A 27,730-nucleotide genomic window follows, 5' to 3' on the forward strand; every position below is an offset into this window, starting at 1 on the left:
GTTGAAATCTGAGGTTTTGTGCCAGACTGGAGGGCTGAGACCCATGTGCAGGGGTAACAGGCCCCCTAAAGCCTGCTGTGGACTACTGGAGGCAGAACTGCCAACAAGGTGACTTGTGCAATATGAACTTTCCATTGTGTGTGAATTAACAGCAAAGACTGCAAAGTGACATGTTGTTCTGTGCAAATTGAACTTTCCATTTGTGTGTGAATTAACACCAAAGACTGCAAAGTGGCGTGTTGTTTTATGCAACTGCCGCAAGTGTGAATAAACACTGAAGTTTGAGTTAAGAACTTGTATTTTGCCTCTGTACTGCGTCCGCTTACCCTATCTACCAGAGCGAAACCCCACAATATATATTATTTTGATTATTTGCTTTTTTTTTTTACATTTATTTTTAGTCCCCCTAAGGGACTTTAACATACAATTGTCTGAATTCTTCCCCCATAGCCTGCAATGATTTACCATTGCAGTTTATGAGAGAATCACTATTGGGCACATTTATTAAGACCTGTGTTTAGCAACCATAGCATAGCTGTCATAGCAACCAAACGACTCCTGTGATCTCAAAGTGGGATCCCCGTTCATTCACTGGGAATATGCGTAGCACTCCTGGAAAATAACTACTGAGGTGCCGTGGTCACATTTGACAATGGTATCTGAGGGGTAAAAAGTCTGTGATCAGCGTTGTCATCAATCACAGACTCAGCAGGCACCTGGTGGCTATGGCACCCACTCAGCTCTTTAAAGATCCGACACCTGCTGTACATATATGGCATTGCCAGATGTTAGATAAGTGTTAAATTTCTCACTTCTCCAGAGTGAAAATATAGGAGCAATATAGGAGAGAGATGCGTCGACTGCAGTTTCCCTAGGACTTGGTATGATGTCATCAAAGCCACATCCTGCACTCTCTTAACCTTGGAACTGCACCCTTACTCTAAACCTAACCCTAATCCTGACACAAACAAGGTACCACACTTAAAATCTAGAAAAATTACCACAACCTCCAAAAACCGAACACTTTTCAACACTACCTATGTCAGACTCACATGACCTCATCACATCACTAAACCTCTCAGGAGCTCATACATTCTATGCTTTACCCTATTGTTAGGTGGTTAAGGTCTTCATCATAGGTCCTTAACCCCTTAAGGACTCGGCCCTATTTCACCTTACGGACTTGGCCATTTTTTGCAAATCTGACCAGTGTCACTTTAAGTGCTGATAACTTTAAAACGCTTTGACTTATCCAGGCCATTCTGAGATTGTTTTTTCGTCACATATTGTACTTCATGACATTGGTAAAATAAAGTCAACAAAAATTCATTTTTATGTATAAAAAGATACCAATTTTTTTAAAAAAATTGCAAATTTCCAAGTTTCAATTTCTCTACTTCTATAATACATAGTAATACCTCCAAAAATAGTTATTACTTTACATTCCCCATATGTCTACTTCATGTTTGGATCATTTTGGGAATGATATTTTATTTTTTGGGGATGTTACAAAGCTTAGAAGTTTAGAAACAAATCTTGAAATTTTTCAGAAATGTTCAAAAACCCAATTTTTAGGGACCAGTTCAGGTCTGAAGTCACTTTGCGAGGCTTACATACTAGAAACCAGCCTTTAGGTGTTCCACAAGAATTAATGGAAAATAGACATACAATTTCAAAATTTCACTTTTTTGGCAGATTTTCCATTTTAATAATTTTTTTCCAGTTAAAAAGCAAGGGTTAACAGCCAAACCAAACTCAATATTTATGGCCCTGATTCTGTAGTTTACAGAAACACCCCATATGTGGTCGTAAAAAGCTGAAGGAAAGGAATGCCATACGGTTTTTGGAAGGCAGATTTTGCTGAATTGGTTTTTTTTGACACCATATCCCATTTGAAGCCCCCTTGATGCACCCCTAAAGTAGAAACTCCATAAAAGTGACCCCATCTAAGAAACTACACCCCTCAAGGTATTCAAAACTAATTTTACAAATGTCGTTAACCCTTTAGGTGTTCCACAAGAATTAATGGAAAATAGAGATACAATTTCAAAATTTCACTTTTTTTGGCAGATTTTCCATTTTAATAATTTTTTTTCCAGTTACAAAGCAAGGGTTAACAGCCAAACAAAACTCAATATTTATGGCCCTGATTCTGTAGTTTACAGAAACACCCCATATGTGGTTGTAAAAAGCTGAAGGAAAGGAATGCCATACGGTTTTTGGAAGGCAGATTTTGCTGAATTGTTTTTTTTTTACACCATATCCCATTTGAAGCCCCCCTGATGCACCCCTAGAGTAGAAACTCCAAAAAAGTGGCCCCATTTTAGAAACTACGGGATAGGGTGGCAGTATTGTTGGTACTAGTTTAGGGTACATATGATTTTTGGTTGCTCTATATTACACTTTTTGTGAGGCAAGATAACAAGAAATAGCTGTTTTGGCACCATTTTTATTTTCTGTTATTTACAACATTCATCTGACAGGTTAGATCATGTGACATTTTTATAGAGCCGGTCGATACGGACGCGGCGATACCTAATATGTATACTTTTTTTTAATTTATGTAAGTTTTACACAATGATTTAATTTTTGAAGCAAAAATATCATGTTTTAGTGTTTTCATAGTCTGAGAGCCATAATTTTTTCAGTTTTTTGGCGATTACCTTGGGTAGGGTATGATTTTTGTGGGATGAGATGATGGTTTTATTGACACTATTTTGGGGTTCGTGTGACTTTTTGATCGCTTGCTATTACACTTTTTGTGATGTAAGGTGACAAAAAATTGTTTATTTAGCACAGTTTTTATTTTTTATTTTTTACAGTGTTCATCTGAGGGGTTAGGTCATGTGATATTTTTATAGAGCCGGTCGATACGAACGCAGCGATACCAAATATGTATACTTTTTTTTTATTTATGTAAGTTTTACACAATAACAGCTTTTTTAAAACAAAAAAAAATGATGTTTTAGTGTCACCATATTCTGAGCCATAGTTTTTTTCAATTTTTTGGGAGATTCTCAGGTAGGGGCTAATTTTTTGCGGGATGAGGTGACTGTTAGATTGGTACTATTTTGGTGTGCAAACGCCTTTTTGATCGCTTGCTGTTGTACTTTTTGTGATGTATGGTGACAAAAAAATGGTTTATTTATTTTTTGTTTTTTACGGTGTTCATCTGAGGGGTTAGGTCATGTGTTAAGTTTATAGAGACGGTCGATATGGACACGGTGATACCTAATATGTATACTTTTTTTTTCCCCCTACTTTTTACCAATTTTTTTAACTTTATTTGGGGAAAATGACGTTTTTGGTTATTTTTACTTGAAACTTTTAATTATTTTTGGGGAAAACTTTATTTTTAAAACATTTTTTTTCACTTTATTTTTTGTCCCACTTTGGGACTTGAACTTTTGGGGGTCTAATCCTTTACAATGCATTCCAATACTTCTGCATTGGAATGCACTGGCTGCATGAGTAATACTGTGTGTATTACCTCATACAGCTTCCAGGCCTGTAAGATCCAGGGGGCTGGATCTCACAGGCTCGTCACCGGAAGGCGGCGCGATTCCTTCCGTGCCATCAGGTCCCCCTCACAGCCGCATGGGGACCCGATGGCACCGCCCGCCACCGCCGCAACCGCAGGTCAAAGAAATTGACCTGCGGTTTGCGGCGATCGCCCATGCGAGGAGGTCACATGACCCCCCCGGCGTTGTGACAGGATGCCCGCTGAATGATTTCAGCAGGCATCCTGTTCCTATTAACCCCCGCCGCGCCGCAATCTACTTTTAAACTTCGGACGTACCGGTACGTCCTGAGTCCTTAAGGACTCGGCAAACATGGCGTACCGGTACGTCCTAAGTCCCTAAAGGGTTAAATAAGTATTCCCTTCGGAGACAATGGGGGTACATCGCTATAATATGCCCCCATTGTCTGAAAATTGCGGGTCCCACCTCTGGAACCCGCACCTACACCGAGAACTGATCAGGGAAGGTGGTGGCCGGAGTCCAGTAGTGAATGGGAGCGCACCCCGCTTGCGCGGTTACGTCTTCCATTTATTTCTATGTGGCCGATGGAAATAGCCGAGCCAGTGCTCGGCTATTTTCAGTGGCTCCATTGACACGAATCTAGGGTGGCTGCGCATACGCATTGTGTCCTCCACAACTTTCGGGGCTCTGTTCTTGGTGTAGGTGCGGTTCCCAGAGGTGGGACCCACATGTATTAGACAATGGGGAAATATCCTAGTGATATGCCCCCATTGTCTGAGATGGGAAAACCATTTAAAGGAGTTGTCTCAAATTTTCTGATAGTGTGCAAGCATAGCCACCACTGGTAGATTGCAGGGTGGTCATAACCCTTGGATACAAGCAGTGTATAATGTGATGGAATAACGAATTAAGCCAGCAAAGGAGGGAATATGGAGAACTAAAATACATTAGTAAGTGCCTTGTATTAACTTTGTCTACAAGACAAAGGCAATTTTCTGAAGTGAGACAACCCCTTTATGCACTCCAAACCTTGGAATTGCACTGATTTATCAGTGCAGCTCCTGTACCCTCAGGGAGTTAAGGGGTGCGGTTAAAGGGGTATTCCCATCACAATGATCACTGTTAAATCTCTTAATGATTTGACAGTGATCATTTTTCTAAATACATTTTATTACCTAATTCCCACCCTTTTTGAGAAAATAAGTCCCTTCTTACCTGATTGTTGTCTTTCGTCTCCCCTGGTTACGGCCACCTCTCCTGTCGAATCCCGCCGGGCCGCGCTTGTGCAGAAGACTGAAGATTCTCTCCTGGTCGGGCAATGTCCTGAACGCGCACGCCGCCGCGCATGCGCCATGATGACTTCTTCCTGGCCAGTATAGTACAGAGCCGCGAACTCGCACGCCGGCTCTGTACTATACAGGCCAGGAATAAGTCACCATGGCGCATGCGCGGCAGCGTGCGCGTTCAGGACATTGCGCGGCCCAGCCGGGAGAAAAACTTTAGACTTCTGCGCAAGGGCAGCCTGGACCAGAGAAGATGTCAATCAAGCACCGCCGAATCCAGGAAGTGAATGTCGCGCTGGATGAAGGTAAGTATGAAAACTGAAGATTGGAATACCCCTTTAAGGACCTGTGATGATGATGTCATCACGGGTCCTTGAGTTGTCATATACTTGGAACTGCACTCATACTTATTCATGTCAGTCGGCTCCTAAACGTCCAGCCAACTGAGAATCTGCCCACTACAGCAGTTTACCAGTCCGGGCTTGTTAGCCAGTAAAGGGGCTTATGATTTCAAAAGATATATAGAATATTCACACATTTCCACCAGACATAGATATAATGGATAATTGTAATATTTTTCATTTTGCAGTTTGTACGATATCCTCCTTCTTTCGTGTTTACTGCCTGTTAATTCTGATGTCTGGTTTTAGCAAGATCTGATTATTTGTGGAGCAGACAACTATGGCACATTCAACAAAGGAAGGATATTACAGTAATAGAACTTCCTTCCTTTCCAATTCACTTGTAGGACAAGCTGATCTAGGAGGCTGATTATAGAAAACACTGTATACAAAGACTGTATGTCTGTTTATTACAAAGTATCTACAGTACATTTTTAATTAACCGGTATATTTTTTGTGGTGACGAAGAACAATGAGCGTTGCTTTGGATTTACTACTCCATCTATGACAGGGGTGGTGAATAGTAGTGTTGATCGAGCACCAAAGTGCTCTGGTGCTCGAGTAGAACACTTTGGGATGCTCGGGTGCTCTACAGAGCACCAGAGCACAATGGAAGTCAATAGGAGAACCAGAGCATTAAACCAGGCACCCCCTGCTCTGAAGAGGGGAGGGCGTTTCCTGCTTCTCCTCCTCCTCATCATCATCCAATTCGCACTGAGAAGACGAACTGAGGGTGGTCTGGCTATCACCCTGTGTACTGTCTTCCCCCATTTCCACCTCTTGCACATGCAAAGCGTCCTCCTTCATTGTGAGCAGAGAGATTTTCAGTAGACACAGAAGTGGGATGGTTACGCTGATAATAGCGGCATAGCCGCTCACCATCTGTGTTGATTCCTCAAAGTGGTGTAAAACCTCACAGAGGTCAGACATCCATGCTCACTGATCGCTTGTGAAGAGTGGAAGCTGACTGGAAAGGTGACGACCATGTTGCAGCTGGTATTCCACTACTGCCTTCTGCTGGTCACAAAGCCTGGACAACATGTGGAACGTGGAGTTCCAGCACGTGCTCACATCGCAATTGCCAGTCGGTAAGCTGGCAATTGCAAGCGCTGCTGCAGCGTTGCCAGACCGGCGGCAGCTGTAGATGACTTACGGAAATGTAGCTCAGGCAAATTAGGGTAGGTTTCGAGAAACTGCTGAACCACTAAGTTGAACACGTGGGCTAGGCATGGTATGTGTGTGAGCTTGCCGAGCTCCAAAGCTGCCACAAAGTTACGGCCTGGTTGTAGGTTGAGTGGCGAGGGCCACAGCTCAGTCTGGTCCCTTATACCCTGCCACAGCTATGCGGCGGTGTGCTGTTTGTCACCTAAACATATTAGTTTCAGTACGACCTGTTGACGCTTCCCCACTGCAGTGCTACACTGCTTCCAGCTACTGACTGATGACTGACTGGTGCTGCAAGATGAGAATTCAGAGGTTTAAGTGGAGGAGGAGGTGGAGGAGGAGAAGGGGGGTTTGCAGCCACTAATGTAGGTGGTGGCGGAAATCCTGATGGAAGTAGGGCCCGCAATCCTTGGCGTCGGTAGCACCTGTGCCATCCCAGGCTACGACTTGCTCCTGGCCTTCACAATGTTCACCCAGTGTGTCCCGTCAGGGAAATGTAGCGTCCCTGGCCAAAAGTACTTGTCCATGTGTCAGTCATTAAGTGGACCTTTCCAATAACTGCATTGGTCAGGGCACGGGTGATGTTACCGTACACATGCTGGTGTAAGGCGGGGACGGCACACCAGGAAAAATAGTGGCGGCTGGGGACTGAGTAATGAGGGACAGCCGCCGTCATCAGGCTGCGGAAAGCCTCAGTGTCCACAAGCCTAAATGGCAAGATTTCCAGGGCCAGCAATTTGGAAAGGTGCGCATTTAGTGCTATGACATGTGGGTTGGTGGCTGGGTATTTGCGCTTTCGTTCAAAGGCCTGGGGTATGGACATCTGTAAGCTGCGCTGGGACACAGAAGTGGATGTGCTAACTGATGGTGCTTGCGAAGGTCCAGGTGCAGTGCGGTAGACATACGGGCCTGCGTCTTGGACAGGGGATTGGCCAGCATGTAACTCAGGGGAAGAGGAGGCAGTGGTGTGACCTGCAGACACTGATTGTGGACCCAGGCGTTCGGCCCACCTATTAGGGTGCTTTGATGCCATGTGGCGGATCATGCTGGTGGTGGTGAGGTTGCTAGTGTTCACGCCCTTGTGTGTCTGAGGTCTGTAGTAATTTATGGGGTCTGATCTTTGGCCTGCCTTTATTTAAAGGTTTTGGGGTCTATAGTTATTTGGCTTATCTGAGTGAGTGGATGTAGTGTAACCAGTTGAAGTTGCACCCAGGTAGTGTGCTGGGACATTGTTTATGTGACAATCATTTTTCACGTTTCATCCATTCTTTTGTAGTAGTCTTATAGTTACAGCAATATTAATCCCCATAACTATGTCCAGGTCAGCCCCAGTATCCTGAATGATTATGTATCTGAACAATCTGTGTAGTGTTGAGCGAAGTTTACAAAAATTTTGATTCGGCTGGTTTGCAGAATTTCACAAAGAAATTCACGTTGTGACAAATTACTTTGTCACGAAGCGCATTTCTTTGTAAGTAGTGGGTGTAATGACGAGGAACGACAATTGTGCCACCCCGCATTATTAAACCCCTCAGTTGTCATGGTTATTGTGGCATCTGAGATTAAAAATGAGGGGTTTCAGGGGTTAATCAGTTAAAATTAAATAAATAATACTCGCCTTTTCCGGTATAGAGCCCCTGTGACTGAACTCTATGCCGGAAAAGAAAAACGCTAATGTGAAAGTACCCTTAGTCCTTACCGATGACCTTTCCATGCTGCAGCATTAGCACACGAGAGGGATTTCATGTGCCAGAGGAGAGATGACCACAAACATACAGCATCTTAAAGAGGACCTTTCATAGATTTTGTTTAGTTTAGCTAAATACCTTTCCTTGCTGGGTACCCCCAACTGATGCTTCCACCCTGCCTGTTTTTTTCAAATATCACTCATATGCCCTGCTGTGCCCCCCTGCTGTTTTACCACCCAGTATATTAATACTGAGCAGCGGTACAGGGAGGAGGAGACACCAGGGTTTATCAATAGGCGTCTCCTTCTCCCTGGCTGTGCCGCGATCCAATCACAGTGGAGAGCATCACAGCCAGGGAGAAGATGAGCATTTTCTTCTCCCTGGCTGTGACGCTCTCCGCTGTGATTGGACCGCGGTACAGCCAGGGAGAAGGAGACTCCCATTGAGAAACCCTGGAGTCTCCTCTTACCGATGCTCAGTATTAATATACTGGGCGGTAAAACAGCAGGGGGGCACAGCAGGGCATACGAGCGATATTTGAAAAAACAGGCAGGGTGGCAGCATCAGTATGGGGTACCCAGCAAGTAAAGGTATTTAATTAAACTAAAATAAAAATCAATGAAAGGTCCTCTTTAACCCCTTAAGGACACATGACGTTACCGGTACGTCATGGGTTTAAAACGCGATTGTGGCGCGGCAGGGGTTAATCGGAAAAGGATGCCCGCTGAAATAATTCAGCGGGCATCCTGTCACAACACCGGGGGGGGGGGGGTCATGTGATCCCTTGTATCAGCGATCGCAGCAAACCGCAGGTCAATTCAGACCTGCGGTTTGCAGCGCTTTATGCAGTTTCTGATCCCCGCGGTCCCTCAGGGACCGCGGGGATCAGAAACTTTAAAATGCCAAAATAAAGATTTTTGCACCCCTGAATGATTTTATGCCGGCGGGTGGTGCAGGGGGGGGGGGAAGTTGCAGGCGGTGCGGGCGGTGCGGGAGGTGCGGCCGCCTCCTCTTGAATATTCATTGGCGTCCGTGCGGACCACTGTATGGAAAAGGTTAACAGTCAGGGAGCTCCCTCCCTCTCCCATCGGGGGGATGCTGTGCCTTTGCAGCCCCCAGACAGGATCGTGTCACAGAGGGAGAGAGCCCCCCTCCTTCCCCTTCCCTGTCTGCTCAGTTGTGGCAGACGGGGAAGGTTCCCATGGCAACAGGACACCTTCTCAGGCATCCTGCTGTCCATGGTGCTGAACAGATCTGTGCTAAAGGCATAGATCTGTTCAGACAAAGTGTAAGTAAAATACAGTACAATACACTAGTGTACTGTACTGTATTATACAGACATCAGACCCACTGGATCTTCAAGAACCAAGTGGGTCTGGGTCAAAAAAAAAAATTTAAAAGTGAAAAAAGTAAAAATAAAAAAAACACATTTATCACTGAATAAAAAAATAAATAAATACACTACACATATTGGGTATCGCCGCGTCCGTAACGACCTGATCTATAAAACGATCATGTTACTTTCCCGCGCATGGTGAACGCCATAAAAATAAAAAAAATAAAAACTATGAGGAAATTGAAATTTTGCCCAACTTACTTCCCAAAAAAGGTAATAAAAAAGTGATCAAAAAAGTTGCATGTATGCCAAAATAGTACCAATAAAACCGTCACCTCATCCCGCAAAAATTGAGCCCCTACATGAAACAATGGCCCAAAAAAAAACAAAAAACTATGGGTCTCAGACTATGGAGACACTATAACATTTTTTTTTTGTTTCAAAAATAATATTATTGTGTAAAACTTACATAAATAAAAAAAAGTATACATATTAGGTATCGCCGCGTCCGCATCGACAAGCTCTATAATAAAATCACATTACCTAACCCCTCAGATGAACACCGTAAAAAATAAAAAATAAAAACTGTGCTAAATAAACAATTTTTTGTCACCTTACATCACAAAAAGTGTAATAGCAAGCGATCAAAAAGTAATATGCACCCCAAAATAGTGCCAATCAAACCGTCATCTCATCCCACAAAAAATTAGACCCTACCTAAGATAATCGCTCAAAAACTGAAAAAACTATGGCTCTCAGACTATGGAGACACTAAAACATGTCTGTAAAAAAATCATTCTGTAAAACTTACATAAATAAAAAAAATTGTATACATATTAGTTATCGCTGAGTCTGTGACAACCTGCTCTATAAAAATACCACATGATCTAAACTGTCAGGTGAATGTTGCAAATAAGAAAAAAAAACACGGTGCCAAAAAAGCTATTTCTTGTTACCTTGCCTCACAAAAAGTGTAATATAGAGCAACCAAAAATCATATGTACCCTAAACTAGTACCAAAAAAACTTCCACCCTATCCTGTAGTTTCTAAAATGGGGTCACTTTTTTGGAGTTTCTACTCTAGGGGTGCATCAGGGGGACGTCAAATGGGACATGGTGTCCAAAAAAACAGTCTAGCAAAATCTGCCTTCCAAAAACCGTATGGCATTCCTTTCCTTCTGCGCCCTGCCGTGTGCCCGTACAGCAGTTTATGATCACATATGGGGTGTTTCTGTAAACTACAGAATAAGGGCCATAAATGAGTTTTGTTTGGCTGTTAACCCTTGCTTTGTAAGTGAAAAAAAAATATTTTGGAAAATCTGCCAAAAAAGTGAAATTTTGAAATTGTATCTCTATTTTCCATTAATTCTTGTGGAACACCTAAAGGGTTAACAACGTTTGTAAAATAAGTTTTGAATACCTTGAGGGGCGTAGTTTCTAGAATGGGGTCATTTTTGGGTGGTTTCTGTAACGGACCGTTCAGCACACAGCTCCGTTCAGACGATATTCCCCTTTCCAATGCACAGGCAGCTACTGCAAGCACCAGTCTGCCGAACTGCAAACTACACGAACACTGGAAACCGCTGAACAGGAAAAGCATACCATCGGCTTACACTCCTGGCAATCAGCATACAATCCAATTCCCCCAATAACGAGACAGCACTTCATTTTGAGGTCAAGCAGAACTCTTTAATGGTTTATTTTTCAGCCTTTTATGCAGGTCTCCTAGCAAGGGACACTCCCCCTGGGGCCCTTGTAAAAGACTGTGACAGTTTATATTTTAGCCAATCACATGCATTTACAGTATTGAAACCTTACCAGCAATTATACACAAAATCCCCTTCCCTCTGTCTGTAACACAATCAACAAAATACAATGAGCATTGTCTGTGATGCAATTAATTAACACACTGGCATTGTCTGAGACTTAATCACTCACAGACAGAAAACACACATTTTCCCCCCAAACACAGAAAACACCCCAAAACCCCACATATCCCCATAATGTATACATCCATGGATAGCTCTGATCTGGGTGAACAACATATCCAAAAATCACCCAGATCCGAGCAGGGGTTCCCGAATTCCATGGAAGTCACATTTGGCCGGCCGCAAGCATGGCTTTTCTGCCCAAAACAATTCCACAGATTTAAGCTGTGTGGCCGGTCTGTCTTCTCCTTCAAAGTTAGTATGGGCCATAATCCTGGGGCAGGAGGCGGGCAAACAGCCCCCTCCAAAACACTGCGGCGAAGTGGCTTTCGCCACAGTTTCTATCATGTAAGCTTCACACAGTGACTTCAGACCTAAACTGGTCCTTAAAAAGTTGGTTTTTGAAAATTTCTGAGAAATTTCAAGATTTACTTCCAAACTTCTAAACCTTGTAACGTCCCCAAAAATAAAATGTCATTCCCAAAATGATCCTAACATGAAGAAGACATATGGGAAATGTAAAGTAATAACTATTTTTGTAGGTATTAATATGTATTATAGAAGTAGAGAAATTGAAACTTGGAAATTTGCTAATTTTTCCAAATTTGGTATTTCTTTATAAATAAAAAAGATTTATTTTTTACTCCATTTTACCAGTGTCATGAAGTACAATATGTGACGAAAAAACAATCTCAGAATAAGTCAAAGCGTTTTAAAGTTATCACCACATAAAGTGACACTGGTCAGATTTGCAAAAAATGGCCTGGTCCTGAAGGTGAAAATGAGCCCGGTCCTTAAGGGGTTAAGGGCTCATGCACATGACCGTTGCCTTTTTTGCAGTCTGAAAATTGCAACACAGATACTGTGTGGACAAGAATAGGACACATTCTATATTTTTGTCAGATGGAACGGACAAACGGATGTGGACAGCACAAAATTTGCTATCCGCATCTTTTGCTGCCCCATTGAAGTGAATTGGTCCGCATCCGACGCGGACAAAATGCAGATAGGATGTGGACAAAAAATATGTTTGTATACCTGAGCCCTAAAGCTCATCCCCAGCTCTACCAAGCCTTTCTCAGAACACCATTCCTGGGGACTTCCCTCTTGCACAAGATGCTGGGACTTTTAGTACCTCAGTGTTCCAGTGTGTAATTCAGCATTACTAGGTTTATTTTATAAAAATTCTAATAAATCTCTTTTCACATTGCCTCCCTTGCCTTGCAGCTGCTTTTCTGGCTCCTAACAGAATTACATAGCTGGACAAATGATGAGGAATGTCACCAGCTGCTGCTGTCTATTCACTGATGGTGTGCTGATGCCAGTGTACAGTGTGGAGACCTCTCACTTCAGGCATATTGCCAATGAGCAGTGGTCTTGGAAATATTAGTCGACATGACTAAAGGCTGAATATCAGTATTTGCACAGTGACTACTCACTTTGTGTGATGCCACAGTGCGAAATCTCTTTTTTTCCTGGCTAGTAATTTTTATGCAAGCAATGACAAAGCGAACTCCATTGCATTTCTGATATTTACACCTTGGTACAGTTAGTTATATTTGTGTCACCTTTGTATTATCCAAGCTTAAGGTTTCCTAATAACTGCACTATTATGTGTTACATTTACTTGGCTTATATCAATAGGTTTACTAATCCAAGACACTAAAATTGTATTTATCTAGATGGTTATTATTTAATAGATATCATGTTATGAACATTGGTCATAATAGTATCTTCTGGTTAAGGCTACTTTCACATTAGCGTTTTTTGCGGATCCATCATGGTTCTTCAAAAACGCTTCCGTTACAATAATATAACCACATGCATCCGTCATGAACGGATCCGGTTGTATTATGTCTTCTATAGCCATAACGGATCGGTCATGAACACCATTGAAAGTCAATGGGGACGGATCAGTTTTCTATTGCGTCAGAGAAACCGCATCCGTCCCCATTGACTTACATTGTGTGTCAGGATAGATCGTCTTGCTCTGCACCACATCGCGGACAGAAAAACTCTGCTTGCAGCGTTATTCTGTCTGCGATGGGAGTGCAACCAAACAGAACGGAATGCATTTTGGTGCACTCTGTTTCATTCAGTTCTGTTTTGTCCCCATTGACAATGAATGAGGACAAAGCTCAAGCGTTTTCATCCGCTATTGAGATCCTATGATAGATCTCAATAGCGGAAAGGGAAAGCGAAAGTGTGAAAGTAGCCTAATACAGATGTGTGGGTTCTTGGGCTACAGAAGTACTTGACTCACTTTGTGTCTTGAAGAGGTTTGCTGGGAATTAAATATTGATTACTTATACGTGCAGTACTGTAAAGGTCACCAAAAAAGCCTGGTTGCGCCACCATTGTTTGAGTACCACAGTGGTGATTCTGTTTGGTTAACTTGGTATTTGTCCTCTGATGAGTTCTGGAGGCATGGATGAGACATGTAGGGAGTCTTAACAAAGACTGTTATAGGGCAGCGTTTTTCAGGTAGGTCACTCTAATGTTCCTTCCACATTAGGGCTTAGTGTTGATCTGTTAGCCAAAGGGCTCTCCCTGCATGACCTATCTCCAGGCCCTGCATCATTGAGTGCTGTAACTTCAAGGGATACGCTACTGTTGCTTCTCTGATGTGGGTGGTAACAATTTATTGAAGTGGTACTTGGTCTAACTAGTTTTCATGGTCCAATTTTTTTAAGGATACGGATAAGTTATATGTACAGACACTGGTCTGTGATTTCAGTACCATTCAATTTAGTTGGATTGAGCTGCAATACCAATATTGACAACTATGAAATGTATGGTGCTGTGCTTGGTACAGTATACTGCCCCTTCAAATGGTTCATCAGTGGGGTGCCAGGAGTCAGAACAAGACTGATTTGATCTGACTGGACATTTTTATTAGTGATAGGTGAAGTATTGAAAAATTCAATTCGCTGCTTTGCCAAATAAAAAAAAAACATTTGCCTTGTGACAAATTACTTCGTCACGAATCAGATTTCTTTATAAGTAGTGGGTGCAATGACAGGGAGTGGTGATTTCGCCTCCCCCCGTCATTGTGCCCCTCAGATGCCACTTTCATAGCTAATCGCGGCATCTGACATTAACAAAGTATAAAATAAAATCGTACTTACCGCATCCATTTGATTGCGAAGGGTCGCCACTGCCATCTTGATTAAAGATCTATCACAAAATCTCGCACGGCCCGGTCACGGGACTTCTTGCAAGATCTTCAATCAAGATGGCGATGGCCAACTCTTACGGATGAGGTAAATATGATTTTTTTTTTTTTTTTTTTTACCGCCATTCTGGCAAAGCACAAGGAAAATCGGCTTTATGGCAAATTGAATTTTCCCTGAAATTTGGATGGAAATTCTTTTTCTGAAAATGGGTGGAGCTAGAGGGGGCAATGAGGGGCCAGGCTTAGAAGCCCTGACACATTTTTTATAATCTATGCCAGCAAATTGGGGTATATTGCACCTGAGATTTACACCAGTTACCTTTCTGGTTCTAGATTTCATGTCTGGCACACAGACCTGCACAGATGCACAAACATTTTAAGATATATGTGTTTCTTAGCAGAGACTACAGGGAGTGCAGAATTATTAAGCAAGTTGTATTTTTGAGGATTAATTTTATTATTGAACAACAACCATGTTCTCAATGAACCCAAAAAACTCATTAATATCAAAGCTGAATATTTTTGGAAGTAGTTTTTAGTTTGTTTTTAGTTTTAGCTATTTTAGGGGGATATCTGTGTGTGCAGGTGACTATTACTGTGCATAATTATTAGGCAACTTAACAAAAAACTAATAAATACCCATTTCAATTATTTATTTTTACCTGTGAAACCAATATAACATCTCAACATTCACAAATATACATTTCTGACATTCAAAAACAAAACAAAAACAAATCAGTGACCAATATAGCCACCTTTCTTTGCAAGGACACTCAAAAGCCTGCCATCCATGGATTCTGTCAGTGTTTTGATCTGTTCACCATCAACATTGCGTGCAGCAGCAACCACAGCCTCCCAGACACTGTTCAGAGAGGTGTACTGTTTTCCCTCCTTGTAAATCTCACATTTGATGATGGACCACAGGTTCTCAATGGGGTTCAGATCAGGTGAACAAGGAGGCCATGTCATTAGATTTTCTTCTTTTATACCCTTTCTTGCCAGCCACGCTGTGGAGTACTTGGACGCGTGTGATGGAGCATTGTCCTGCATGAAAATCATGTTTTTCTTGAAGGATGCAGACTTCTTCCTGTACCACTGCTTGGTAGGTGTCTTCCAGAAACTGGCAGTAGGACTGGGAGTTGAGCTTGACTCCATCCTCAACCCGAAAAGGCCCCACAAGCTCATCTTTGATGATACCAGCCCAAACCAGTACTCCACCTCCACCTTGCTGGCATCTGAGTCGGACTGGAGCTCTCTGCCCTTTACCAATCCAGCCATGGGCCCATCCATCTGGCCCATCAAGACTCACTCTCATTTCATCAGTCCATAAAACCTTAGAAAAATCAGTCTTGAGATATTTCTTGGCCCAGTCTTGACGTTTCAGCTTGTGTGTCAGCCTTTCTTACCTTGGCCATGTCTCTGAGTATTGCACACCTTGTGCTTTTGGGCACTCCAGTGATGTTGCAGCTCTGAAATATGGCCAAACTGGTGGCAAGTGGCATCTTGGCAGCTGCACGCTTGACTTTTCTCAGTTCATGGGCAGTTATTTTGCGCCTTGGTTTTTCCACACGCTTCTTGCGACCCTGTTGACTATTTTGAATGAAACGCTTGATTGTTCGATGATCACGCTTCAGAAGCTTTGCAATTTTAAGTGTGCTGCATCCCTCTGCAAGATATCTCACTATTTTTGACTTTTCTGAGCCTGTCAAGTCCTTCTTTTGACCCATTTTGCCAAAGGAAAGGAAGTTGCCTAATAATTATGCACACCTGATATAGGGTGTTGATGTCATTAGACCACACCCCTTCTCATTACAGAAATGCACATCACCTAATATGCTTAATTGGTAGTAGGCTTTCGAGCCTATACAGCTTGGAGTAAGACAACATGTATAAAGAGGATGATGTGGTCAAAATACTCATTTGCCTAATAATTCTGCACGCAGTGTAGATTAAGACTGCTGTATAAAATGTCTGTCTGCATAATTGGTTAACTTTTCATTGTTCTTTTCTCGTCTTGTAGGCTCAGCATATGTAAAGGTGTCTCTCATGAATCATAACAGATTCATCAAGAGTAAGAAGACTGCTGTTGTTCTTGGTACCCCAAACCCTGTTTATAATGAGACCTTCAGCTTTAAGTTGGAACAGAGCGAATTAGATACAGCAAGTCTTAGTCTATCTATCCTACAAAATACTGAAGGAGACAGTAAGTAACGTGACTCTCCAATTGTGAGTTTAACCATTATATACATGTATAAGTCAATATACAGTATATTGGTGCTGTACTGTATATCTTCTATTTATTTTTCTCAGTACTTGTTGTCTGACTGCATTTTAGCTCTTTGATCAGTGGCTACAATTTTGCTACAAGGTCTACAGGGAGTCTGAAGTAGTCTGAAATACACCTACTGTCTCATCATTGGTTTGGGCTGATCCTCTCTACTTCTACACTGCCTCTTATGATTGGTTGCTGTGTATAAACAGTGCTACAGCAGTGAGTGTGAAACCACTGAGCCAACCACGGTGACTTAGAGCTAAACCTAAGGCCCCTTGCAGACGAGCGTTCCTCCCGCAGCGAGTCCGCAACGCAGCTCCCGGCCTGACCTCCCAGCGCTGCCGGGGGGTCACATAGCATTATATTAATTTATGATGCTATGTAACCCTTACAGTTCTGGAATGTATTGGATAATGCTGGCATAATGCTGCCAGTGTTATCCAATACATTACAGAACTGTAAGGGTTACATAGCATCATATTCATAAATCAATATAATGCTGTGTAATCCCGTCAATACTGGGAGGTCAGGTTGGGTGCTGCGATGTGGACTCGCTGCGGGAGGAACGCTCGTCTGCAAGGGGCCTAAGGGTGTTATCCTGGCATTCACCCTTTTACAGGGATCTGGACTTTGCTGCAGAGAATGCACCAAGCCCCTATCTCTAGAAGTAGTCTGCATGTGATTAACAGCTGATCCAAGGGGATCAAGAGACACCAGTGCATATCAACGAACAGACAGGCAAAACTCAGTCAGTAACAGGCCAATGTCATGGCAGGCACAATAGGTGCAAATCCGTAAAACAGTCCAATGGTCAGAACGGCAGCAAAGGCTCAATATGGTAATCAAGCACAGGTGTAAAAGATGGTAAATTTGCTGGGGATGAAGTCCCGATGCCTGCCACCCCTCCACCACTCTCAAATGGCGAGTATGGAGCGAAAATGCCAGTGCGTCCAAATATTGTAGCACAGGCCTTTAAATAGTTTTAAAAAAGGATTTACGCTGAAAACTGTCACGCAAATGACCCCCTATTAGTTTTGTGGGAAAATCTGAACTGGATCAAAGTCTAATAGTTTATAAAGAAAATGTCTCAGTTTTCAATCCAGCTGCTGTAGATTACACACAGACAGAAATATTGCACTTCTGCGGCATGCTGGATCCAGGAGCCTGATCCAGCACAAATGCTGGCTGTCGGACAGACAAAAACTCAGCATTAATGCAGGAAAGTGGCTGGATCGCTGCTGGACCGCATGATAGTCAATGGGGATCTGGCGGTGAACTGTACAATCTGCCAATGCTGGGGCAGGCTGTTTTGCTGGATACGCTACCGCAGATGTGAACGTACTCTTAGCCCTAATACTGTAATATCCTGAATTCTCCCTAGGATTAATAGCTGAAACTCACTTGGATAAAACTGCTAATTATAAACTGAAAAAAAAATGCAGAGCAAAAGAACCTACAGTATATAAAGGTACGACCACAGGGATGTACAGTATATGATGCAGATTTTATGTTGTAGAATTGTGGGTGGGAAATTCATAGCATTTTGCAGTAGTGCTGAATTGGATTTAAACAAATCTCATCCATGTGCTGTGCAAAATATTAATGTGGAATCCACACGTACTGATGCATGGGGTTAAATGAATAGCAAATTCACAGCATAAGGGCTCATGCACACGACCATATGTATTTTGCGATCTGCAAAAAATACTGATCACGTCTGTGTGCATTCCATAATTTCTAGAACGGAACAGCTGGCCCCTAATAGAACAGTACTATCCCTGTCTGTAATGCGGTTTGTAATGTTTTTTTTTTGTAATTTGTTTTTTTTTGCGGACCCATTGAAATGAATGGTTCCGCATACGGTCTGGAAAAAAAAAAACTGAACAGACACAGAAAGAAAATATGTTCATGTGCATGAGCCCTAATCATGGATTCTCAGCCGAGGTTTCTCTACCAATTTTTCTGCAGTTTAAGGCCTTTGTGGATGTACAATACCTTAAGGCCTCATGCACACGACCGTTGTGTGCATCCGCGGCCGTTGTTCCGTTTTCCGTTTTTTTTCGCGGACCCATTGACTTTCAATGGGTCCGTGGAAAAATCGGAAAATGCACCGATTGGCTTCCGTGTCCGTGATCCGTTTTTCCAGTCCGTGAAAAAAATATGAGCTGTCCTATTTTTTTCACGGACAACGGTTCACGGACCCATTCAAGTCAATGGGTCCGTTAAAAATCACGGATGCACACAAGATAGTCATCCGCGTCCGTGATCAGTGTCCGTGATCCGTGTCCGTTTTTCCTATCATTTTCAATGCAAACTTGTCCGTGGATCCTCCAAAAATCAAGGAAGACCCACGGAAGAAAAAACGATCACGGAACAACGGAAATCCGTTTTGCGGACCGCAAAAAAAAAACGGTCGTGTGCATGAGGCCTAAAATTGATCCAGCACATCGTAGTAAATAAAAAATAATGTTATATACAAAACATGACATTTTTTTTATCCAATGTGGGTTAAATTGTTCTATATTCTATAACAGATGGAAAATACAACAGCCTGACTCATGGGAAATAGCATTTACTTTCCACCTGTTTATCCAACCTTCACCTGCCCTATATCATTGCTCCCCTGTCACAATGTCTGGTTTTTAGCACAGGTTTATTCTTTTTTACATCATGTCAGGAAGATATTGAGGATGAATATCCCTGAATTAGTGTAACTTGTACAAATATGATAGTTGTTTTTTTTTTTTATTAAAGGTGGTCGTTTTTGCAGATTTTTGCTGCATTTGTTGCATTTTTTGCTTAGATTTTTCATGTGTTTTATGAATCTAGATGTTACTTCAAAGGATGTAGTGCATTATGAAGTGCCCTACAGGCAAGGGAGCAGATGTACTAAACCAGGGATGGCCAACCTGAGGCTCTCCAGCTGTTGCAAAATGGTGGGAGTTGTAGTTTTACAACAGCTGGAGAGCCGTAAGTTGGCCATGCCTGTATTAAACCTTTAGGCCCCTTTTACACGGGCGAGTTTTCCGCGCGGGTGCAATGCGTGAGGTGAACGCATTGCATCGGCACTGAATCCGGACCCATTCATTTCTATGGGGCTGTGCACACCAGCGGTGATTTTCACGCATCACTTGTGCGCTGCGTGAAAATCGCAGCAAGCTCTATTTTGTCAGTTTTTCACGCAACGCAGGCCCTATAGAAGTGAATGGGGCTGCGTGAAAATCACAAGCAAGTGCGGATGCGGTACAATTTTCACGCACGGTTGCTAGGAGACTATCGGGATGGGGACCCGATCATTATTATTTTCCCTTATAACATGGTTATAAGAGAAAATAATTGCATTCTTAATACAGAATGCATAGTACAATAGGCCTGGAGGGGTTAAAAAATAAATATAAATAATTTAACTCACCTTAATCCACTTGTTCGCGCAGCCCGGCTTCTCTATTGTCTTCATCTGTGAGGAAAAGGACCTGCGGTGACGTCACTGCGCTCATCACATGGTCCATCACATGGTCCACCACCATGGTGCTGGATCATGTGATGGGCCATGTGATGAGCGCAGTGATGTCATCACAGGTCATTTTCCTGTGCACAGAAGAGATGCCGGCTGCGCGAACAAGTGGATTAAGGTGAGTTAAATTTATTTTATTTTTTCTAACCCCCTCAAGCCCTATTGTACTATGCATTCTGTATTAAGAATGTATTATTTTCCCTTTATAACATGGTTATAAGGGAAAATAATAGCAATCTACACATCACCTTAACCCAAACCTGAACTTCAGTGAAGAAGTTCGGGTTTGGGTACCAAACATGCCAATTTTTCTCACGCGCATGCAAAACGCATTAAAATGTTTTGCACTCGCGCGGAAAAATTGCACATTTTCCTGCGACGCACCCGCATCTTATCCGGGCCAAAAACATGACGCCCGTGTTAAAGAGGCATTAGGCCCCTTGCAGAGGAGCGAGTATTCTGCACGGGGTGCAATGCGTGATGCGAACGCATAGTGCCCGCACGGAATCCGTACCCATTCATTTCAATGGGACTGTGCAAGCAAGTGCGGATGCGATGCGTTTTTCACGGATGGTTGCTAAGAGATGTTGTTTGTATACATTTAGTTTTTTATCACGCGCGGGAAAAACGCATCAAAACGCATTGCACCAGTGCAATAAAAACCGAACAGCTGAAGGCAATCGCAGGCAAAACTGAATGACTTTGCCTGCAAAATCGTGCATTTTTCACTGAACGCATTCGCAAAGCATACAGACCTAATCCAGACACGCTTGTCTGCAAGGGGCCTTATATGGTATAAACTTGGGCCCATGGCTCATGATGGATAATACATTTGGTACACTGCCAGACACTTTTGTTGAACTCCATAGCAATTATTGGTTGGCTTAGTCTGAGACATAATTTTATGCCAGGATTGTTGCAATTTTTCATGCAGTATTTTAATAGTCCATAGCTTTCCCAAATGCTCACACTCCTTGGTAAGCCATACCCCTTGCCAGAACAGGAGCAAAAAATTTCTCTAAATCTTGAAGCGTCAAATTCGACCAAATTGTGCCAGATATTGCCGCATTTTACACCAAATTTGTAGGCCCCCATTTACATGACTTTTTGTGTTGCATGCCTTTTTCTAGAGTTTGGAGCAGTTTTTACAAATTGTAGCATGCTTCCTGTAGCAAGCTGGTTGAAAAACAGCAGAAATAACACCTGTTTAAAATAAAAACATGCTAATAAGGCAAAATTAAAATAAAAACACAGCAAAAATGCTGAATATAGTAAAAAACAAAAAAGCACAAAAAGCTATGTCAAGGAAGCCTAAATAGCAATGTCCAGATATGGGCAAAAGTGATGCTGTTCCTAGAAAAAGTAGACCCTTTTTCTATTCCTGGACAACCACTTCAATTTATTACTGAGAAAGTAATAGCAGCTATTTTCGGAAGTCCCATAGAAATTAATGGAAGCGCACAGCTCAAGTGCAGAGACCACTCCATTTACTTCTATGGGACTACTAGAGATAGCCAAGCCAGAGCTTGGTAATTCTTAGAAGTCCTATAGAAATGAATGGAGGGCAAGACTGCTCCCTGCTCACTTCAGGGGTTCCACCTGGAGATAGGTAGGGGTCCCAGAGTTGTCATATGCTAGAAAAATTAAAACCATTGTCTAAGATGAAACAATTCCTTCAAAGGCTGTGGACATCTTTGTGCCTTTTTTATGATTGCATTTTATTCATTTTGGGCTAAAATATTTTCAGCCTTCTCTGTGATTCAAAATCCCCCAAAAATATACCTTAATGAATGTGTGAATTAATAGATATAGTGTATGATTTGCAACCCCATAACAAGGACTTGTATGAGGGTGCAGATCAACAGTACATAACAGGAAACGCATAAACTTGATGATGACACAAAGTTACAAAAAAATAATACTAGTAGGGCATGTAATACCCCAGAGTTGTGTTACTACTAGAGTTGAGCGGACACCTGGATGTTCGGGTTCGACGGGTTCAGCCGAACTTCACAAAAAAGTTCGAGTTTGAGACCCGAAATTGACCCCGAACCCCATTGAAGTCAATGGGGACCCGAACTTTTGAGCACTAAAATGGCTGTAAAAAAAGTCATGGAAAGGGCTAGAGGGCTGCAAATGGCAGCAAAATATGGTTAAGAGCATGGCAAGTGCTCTGCAAAGAAATGTGGATAGGGAAATGACTTAAAATAACATAAAATACGTACAAATAAAAAATAATAATCTTGATCTTGGAGGACGAGGTCCATATGGAGTAGGAGGGTGAGGAGGCGGTGGATGTGACGGTGTAGGTGGAAGCGGCGGTGGAGGATGAGGAGGTAGCCTACACTGCTTTTTGCTTTTATTTTTTATTTTATTTTATTTTTTGTTTAAATTAGGGTACACCCTAAAACATTGGGAAATATAGCCTGTTATAACCCCCTGCAGCCGTGCTAAACAAACGTTCAGACAATACACTGGCTGCAGAGCAGGCCAGCACCCTCAAGGCGTAAAGGGCAAGCTCAGGCCATATGCCCAATTTGTAGACCCAGAAGTTGAAGGGGGCAGACCCATCAGTCAGTACGTGTAGGCGTGTGCACACATACTGCTCCACCATGTCGCACGTCCCCGTGATGTCCGCCATCCAATTGGATATCAGCTCTATCAACTTTCGATGTTCTTTTCTGCGCCTACCATGTTGATCACGGTTAGCGGCGAATCAAGGTTCCACGCCGGAGAGGGAGCGTGAGAAAGGGAGGCCACATCCAAGGGAGGTCAGTGGCTGCAATGAGATCGAGCAGAAATGTGGGACAAGTTATTAAAGCAGAAGGATCGAATAAAAGGAGGGGGCGCACGGCAATTGCCCACTCCCGACTCGGGGAGGTAGTGACGATAAATAACAATACAGGACTCTTAAGATGCCCTGCTATTGGAATGATTAATAAAAAATTATAGCAAATGTCACTGGGGTATTTTGGATTTGGAAACATTAGACAGGAGAGGCCCTGCTGCCGCTTTGTTGACTCTAGATAACTTCTGCCTGATCGCACGTCCCTGTGACGTCCACGATCCATTTGGATATCTTCTCTATCAACTTTCTATGTTCTTTTCTGCACCTACCATGTTGATCACGGTTAGCGGCGAATCAGGGTTCCATGACGGAGAGGGAGAATGAGAAAGGGATACCACATTCAAGGGAGGTCAATGGCTGCAATGTGATCGACCGGAAATGTGGGACAAGTTATTAAAGCAGAAGGATCGAATGAAAGGGCCAATTAAAGATGAATTTTAAAAATTCCCTGTCACCTATGCAGAGCAGGGGTTTTTCATTACCAGAAATGGGTTAATGTCACCCACCAATGGAACAGGTGATTTTTAGAAATTTCGGTCCCTGTCACCTATGCCGAGCAGGGGTTTATTCATGGCAAAAATTGTAAAATGTCACCCAAGAATGTAACAGAAAAAATTGTGAAATTTATTAACCTGTCAACTAGGTAGAGCAGGGGTATATCACAGCCAAAAATTGGTGAATTTCACATTGTCTGAAGAACTGTCACTCCAGGGAACTCCTTGGAGCTGGCTTTGGTGTGCAAAGTCCCTGGGTGCGGTGGGCAGTAGCAGGCATACTGGCTAGGGCACGGCCACTCTGCTTATGCACCCTGCTCCCTCTTTTGCTGTGTGGGTGGCGCTGTGTGACCACCACCTCTACCTCCGAACTGCACATGTCACTTGCATGACCTTGGTTCAATGTGGGGTATAGGACCTCATCATCCTCCACATCATCTTCCACCCACCCTTCACCCCTGCCCTCTTTGCCAGTCTGCACACGGCAGAAAGCCACAGCAGTTGGAACCTGTGTTTCATCATCATCATTAGAGACGTGCTGTCGTGGTCCTCCCATGTCCACATCTTGAAAAATAAGTGGTTCGGCATCAGTGCACTCAATATCTTCCACTTCTGGGGCAGGGCTAGGTTGATCGCCCACAGAAACCCCGCCAGCAGAGTCATCAAAAAACATAAGAGACTGCTGCATGACTTGGGGCTCAGACTACTTGGCTGATTTGCAAGGGGGTGAGGTGAAAGACAGATGCCCATGGGCTGCAGGAGTCAACTCTGCGGTTTCAGCAGGAGACCGGGTGGGAGACAATGTGAAGGAACTGGAGGCACTGTCAGCCATCCAATCTACTACAGCCTCTACTTGTTCTGGCCTCGTGATTAGTACACAGGTATTCAGGCCTACAAAATGACACTGAACGTCCTGTCGCCTACGTGCACCTGAGGAAGGTGTTTTATTTGGGCGTGTAGCTGGCACAGATCGACCACGTCCTCTCCCTGCTACAGGAGCTCCACCAGCACCATGACCAGGGCCCCGTCCCTTATTTGATTCTCTCCTCATTCTTTGAGGTCACCCACCGAACTAACAGGCACATTAACTATATTAATTTCCCTGTCACGTATAAAGTGCACGTGTATTTCACACCAAAAATGGGTATATGTCACCCACCGAACTAACAGACGGATTAACTATATTAATTTCCCTGTTGCGTATGCAGTGCAGGTGTACCTCACACCAAAAATGGTAATATGTCACCCACTGAACTAACAGACGGATTAATGATATTAATTTCCCTGTTGCGTATGCAGTGCAGGTTTACCTCACACCAAAACTGGGTATATGTCTGCCACCGAACTAACAGACGGATTAACTACATTAATTTCCCTGTCACGTATAAAGTGCACGTGTATCTCACACCAAAAATGGGTATATGTCACCCACCGAACTAACAGACGGATTAACTATATTAATTTCCCTGTCACATATGCAGTGCAGGTGTATCTCACACCAAAAATGGGTATATGTCACTGGCTGAACTAACAGTCAGATTAACTATATACACTTTTCTGTCACATATGCAGTTCAGGTGTACCTCATACCAAAAATGGGATTATGTCACCCACCGAACTAACAGACGGATTAACTATATTAATTTCCCTGTCACATATGCAGTGCATGTGTATCTCACACCAAAAATGGGTATATATCACTGGCCGAACTAAGTCAGATTAACTATATTAATTTCCCTGTCACGTATAAAGTGCATGTGTATCTCACACCAAAAATGGGTATATGTCACCCATCGAACTAATAGACGGATTAACTATTATATATTTGTGTCAGGGGTACAAAAATGGTGCATTGCACCCAAAAAATAATCGTTATAGGTCACCCACAGAATTAACAGCCAGATTAAATATTCTATTTCTGTGCCAGGGGTGCAAAGGTGGTGTATTGCACCCACAAAAAATCATTATAGGTCACCACGAAAGAAATAGCCAGATTCCTAACACTCTCAGCTGCCTTCTTCCTGTCCTTGCACTACTCAGAGATGATGGGCAGTGCTACACATGATCCAGCTTGTATAAAGGCCGGGTCACATGATGCACCTGATGGCTTCTAAGTTCCCACAGCTGAAAAACTTGTTGATTGGCTGCCCTGCAGCCTTTCAAAAGTTTTAATAAATGCCCGAACACCGAACTCGAACTTTCGGTACGGACCCGAATTTTACAGTTCGGGTTCGCTCAACACTACTTATAAGCTAACACATATACTACTACAGAGCCGTCTCAATTAATAGAATAGAACGGCTAAGATGTAACTAAACCTCCTCAATGCTGTAGTTGCAATGGTGAGCAGGTAAACATTGAAGAGAAGGCAGCGCTCATATGAGAACGGTCTTCTCTTCAAATAGCTGATGTCACAGGATTGCCTTCCCCCCCCCCAGTCTCATATTGATGACCTATCCTGAAGATAGGTCATCAATGCAAGTAAAGCAGACAACCCAATTAAGACTATATTAGGTCAGGAGATCAGTGATAAAAGCTAAACGAGAAGTCACAGGAATTCAAAGAAGACAGGCTGAGATCACTTGTAAATATACAGATTTTTAACCCTTGTACAGTATCTCAGAAATGGCTGAACATTTTTAATAAAGACCAATTAAAGAATGATTTTTAGCCCAAAATGAGTAAAATGCAATCATAAAAATGCCCCCAAAGGAGTACATAGCATTTAAGCTACTATCTTGATGGAAACTTTTGATAAACCAAATCTTTATCAAGACAAATTATTGTACAGTGTATAGCAGAGCAGAGAATTGGGCTTTTAAAATTCAATTAGATGCCATTTAGAGCCATCTGGAAATCTACTAGCTGTATAAGTCAGGGAGGGGAAGAAATCTGAAATTACTATTTGTAAGCATTTAAATAATTTGATTGAGAAGAAGAATCTTTCGGTCCCTTGAATTCATACTCAACCTTCTAAAAATTTAATTATATTAGGATTTGGAAGGAATTAAAGATTAGACTGAAAACAGAAACATGTCTTTAGGCTGAATTAACCTTGGTCAATACTAGTGTAATTGAGGCACCTGCATCATAATCCTCAATTTTCCCACAGTAAATATTTGATTAAAGGAGTTCTCCAGGTTTTTAATATTGATGACGTATCCTCAGGATAACTCCCAGCACCTCAGTGGCGCTCCAGTGAGAGCTGTGGCCTCCTCGCAGCTTGCCAAGCACAGATCCATTTGATAGTGGCTGTTCTTGATATCTCAGCTCAGCCTCATTCACTTGAATGTGATTGAGCTGTCCCACTCCCTAGGCTATGGGACCAATGAATTTAATGTCCTTGGAAGAGGCCCAAGAGCTCACTAGAGTACCATGGTCTCTTCAAATAGCTTATCAGTGGAGGGACCTGGGAGTTGGAGCCCCACCATTATGATATTGATGGCCTATTCTTAAGATAGGCCATCAATATGAAAATCTCGGAAAACCTCTTTAAATTATTATATTTTTTTTATCACAGAAAATACCATAACTGATTGGCTGTTGTCTAGCTACCTAGGTCTCTACAATTTCTAAAATGAAGGGGTCACAACATCTTCAGATTAGCTGGATGTCAGAAGTTGAATCCCCACCAATAAGAATGTTTTAGAATATCCTAGCAATTATAGGAATACTTTTTAAAATCTATATATACTGGAATATATATGCATGAACCAAGTATTACTATTTCTTTCACATTTAGAAAGTAACTTACAAGGACGTGTTGTGGTTGGACCGTTCATGTACACTAGAGGACGAGAGCTGGAACACTGGAATGAAATGCTTAATAAACCCAAAGAGTTGGTGAAGAGATGGCATGCCCTGAGCATTAGCACCTGATGTGTATGAACCAAACAACATGAAGATATGCAATAGAGAATGAAAAAAAAGCTTGGATGGGGAGAATACAGAACAGCTGAGAAGAGGAGACACATTTTTATTTAATCAAATCTTCCATTATATCTAGCTTGGTTCATTCTATTACACTAGTTACAGAGAATGGGCTTTTCTATTGAATAGACTGAGTGATGATAGTATGTCCAGAGCATTAACTTTTATCATCTGGAAAAAGAACAAATATAATTCAACAATGATGGGGCATACCC

At 42.5% G+C, this 27,730-nt stretch overlaps 1 protein-coding gene across 1 annotated transcript in view; it reads left to right on the forward strand.

Moving 5' to 3' along the window:
• Positions 1–27,464, forward strand: part of LOC121005637 (synaptotagmin-15-like) — a 190,080-nt gene extending 162,616 nt beyond the window's left edge. The window contains exons 7-8 of the mRNA XM_040438409.1: positions 16,478–16,660; positions 27,328–27,464. Coding sequence (XP_040294343.1) covers positions 16,478–16,660; positions 27,328–27,464 — 320 coding nt within the window. The remainder of the gene's footprint in view (positions 1–16,477; positions 16,661–27,327) is intronic.
• Positions 27,465–27,730: the final 266 nt, after the last annotated feature.

This window comes from Bufo bufo, chromosome 6, assembly GCF_905171765.1.
Source record: "Bufo bufo chromosome 6, aBufBuf1.1, whole genome shotgun sequence".
Lineage (NCBI taxonomy): Eukaryota > Metazoa > Chordata > Amphibia > Anura > Bufonidae > Bufo > Bufo bufo.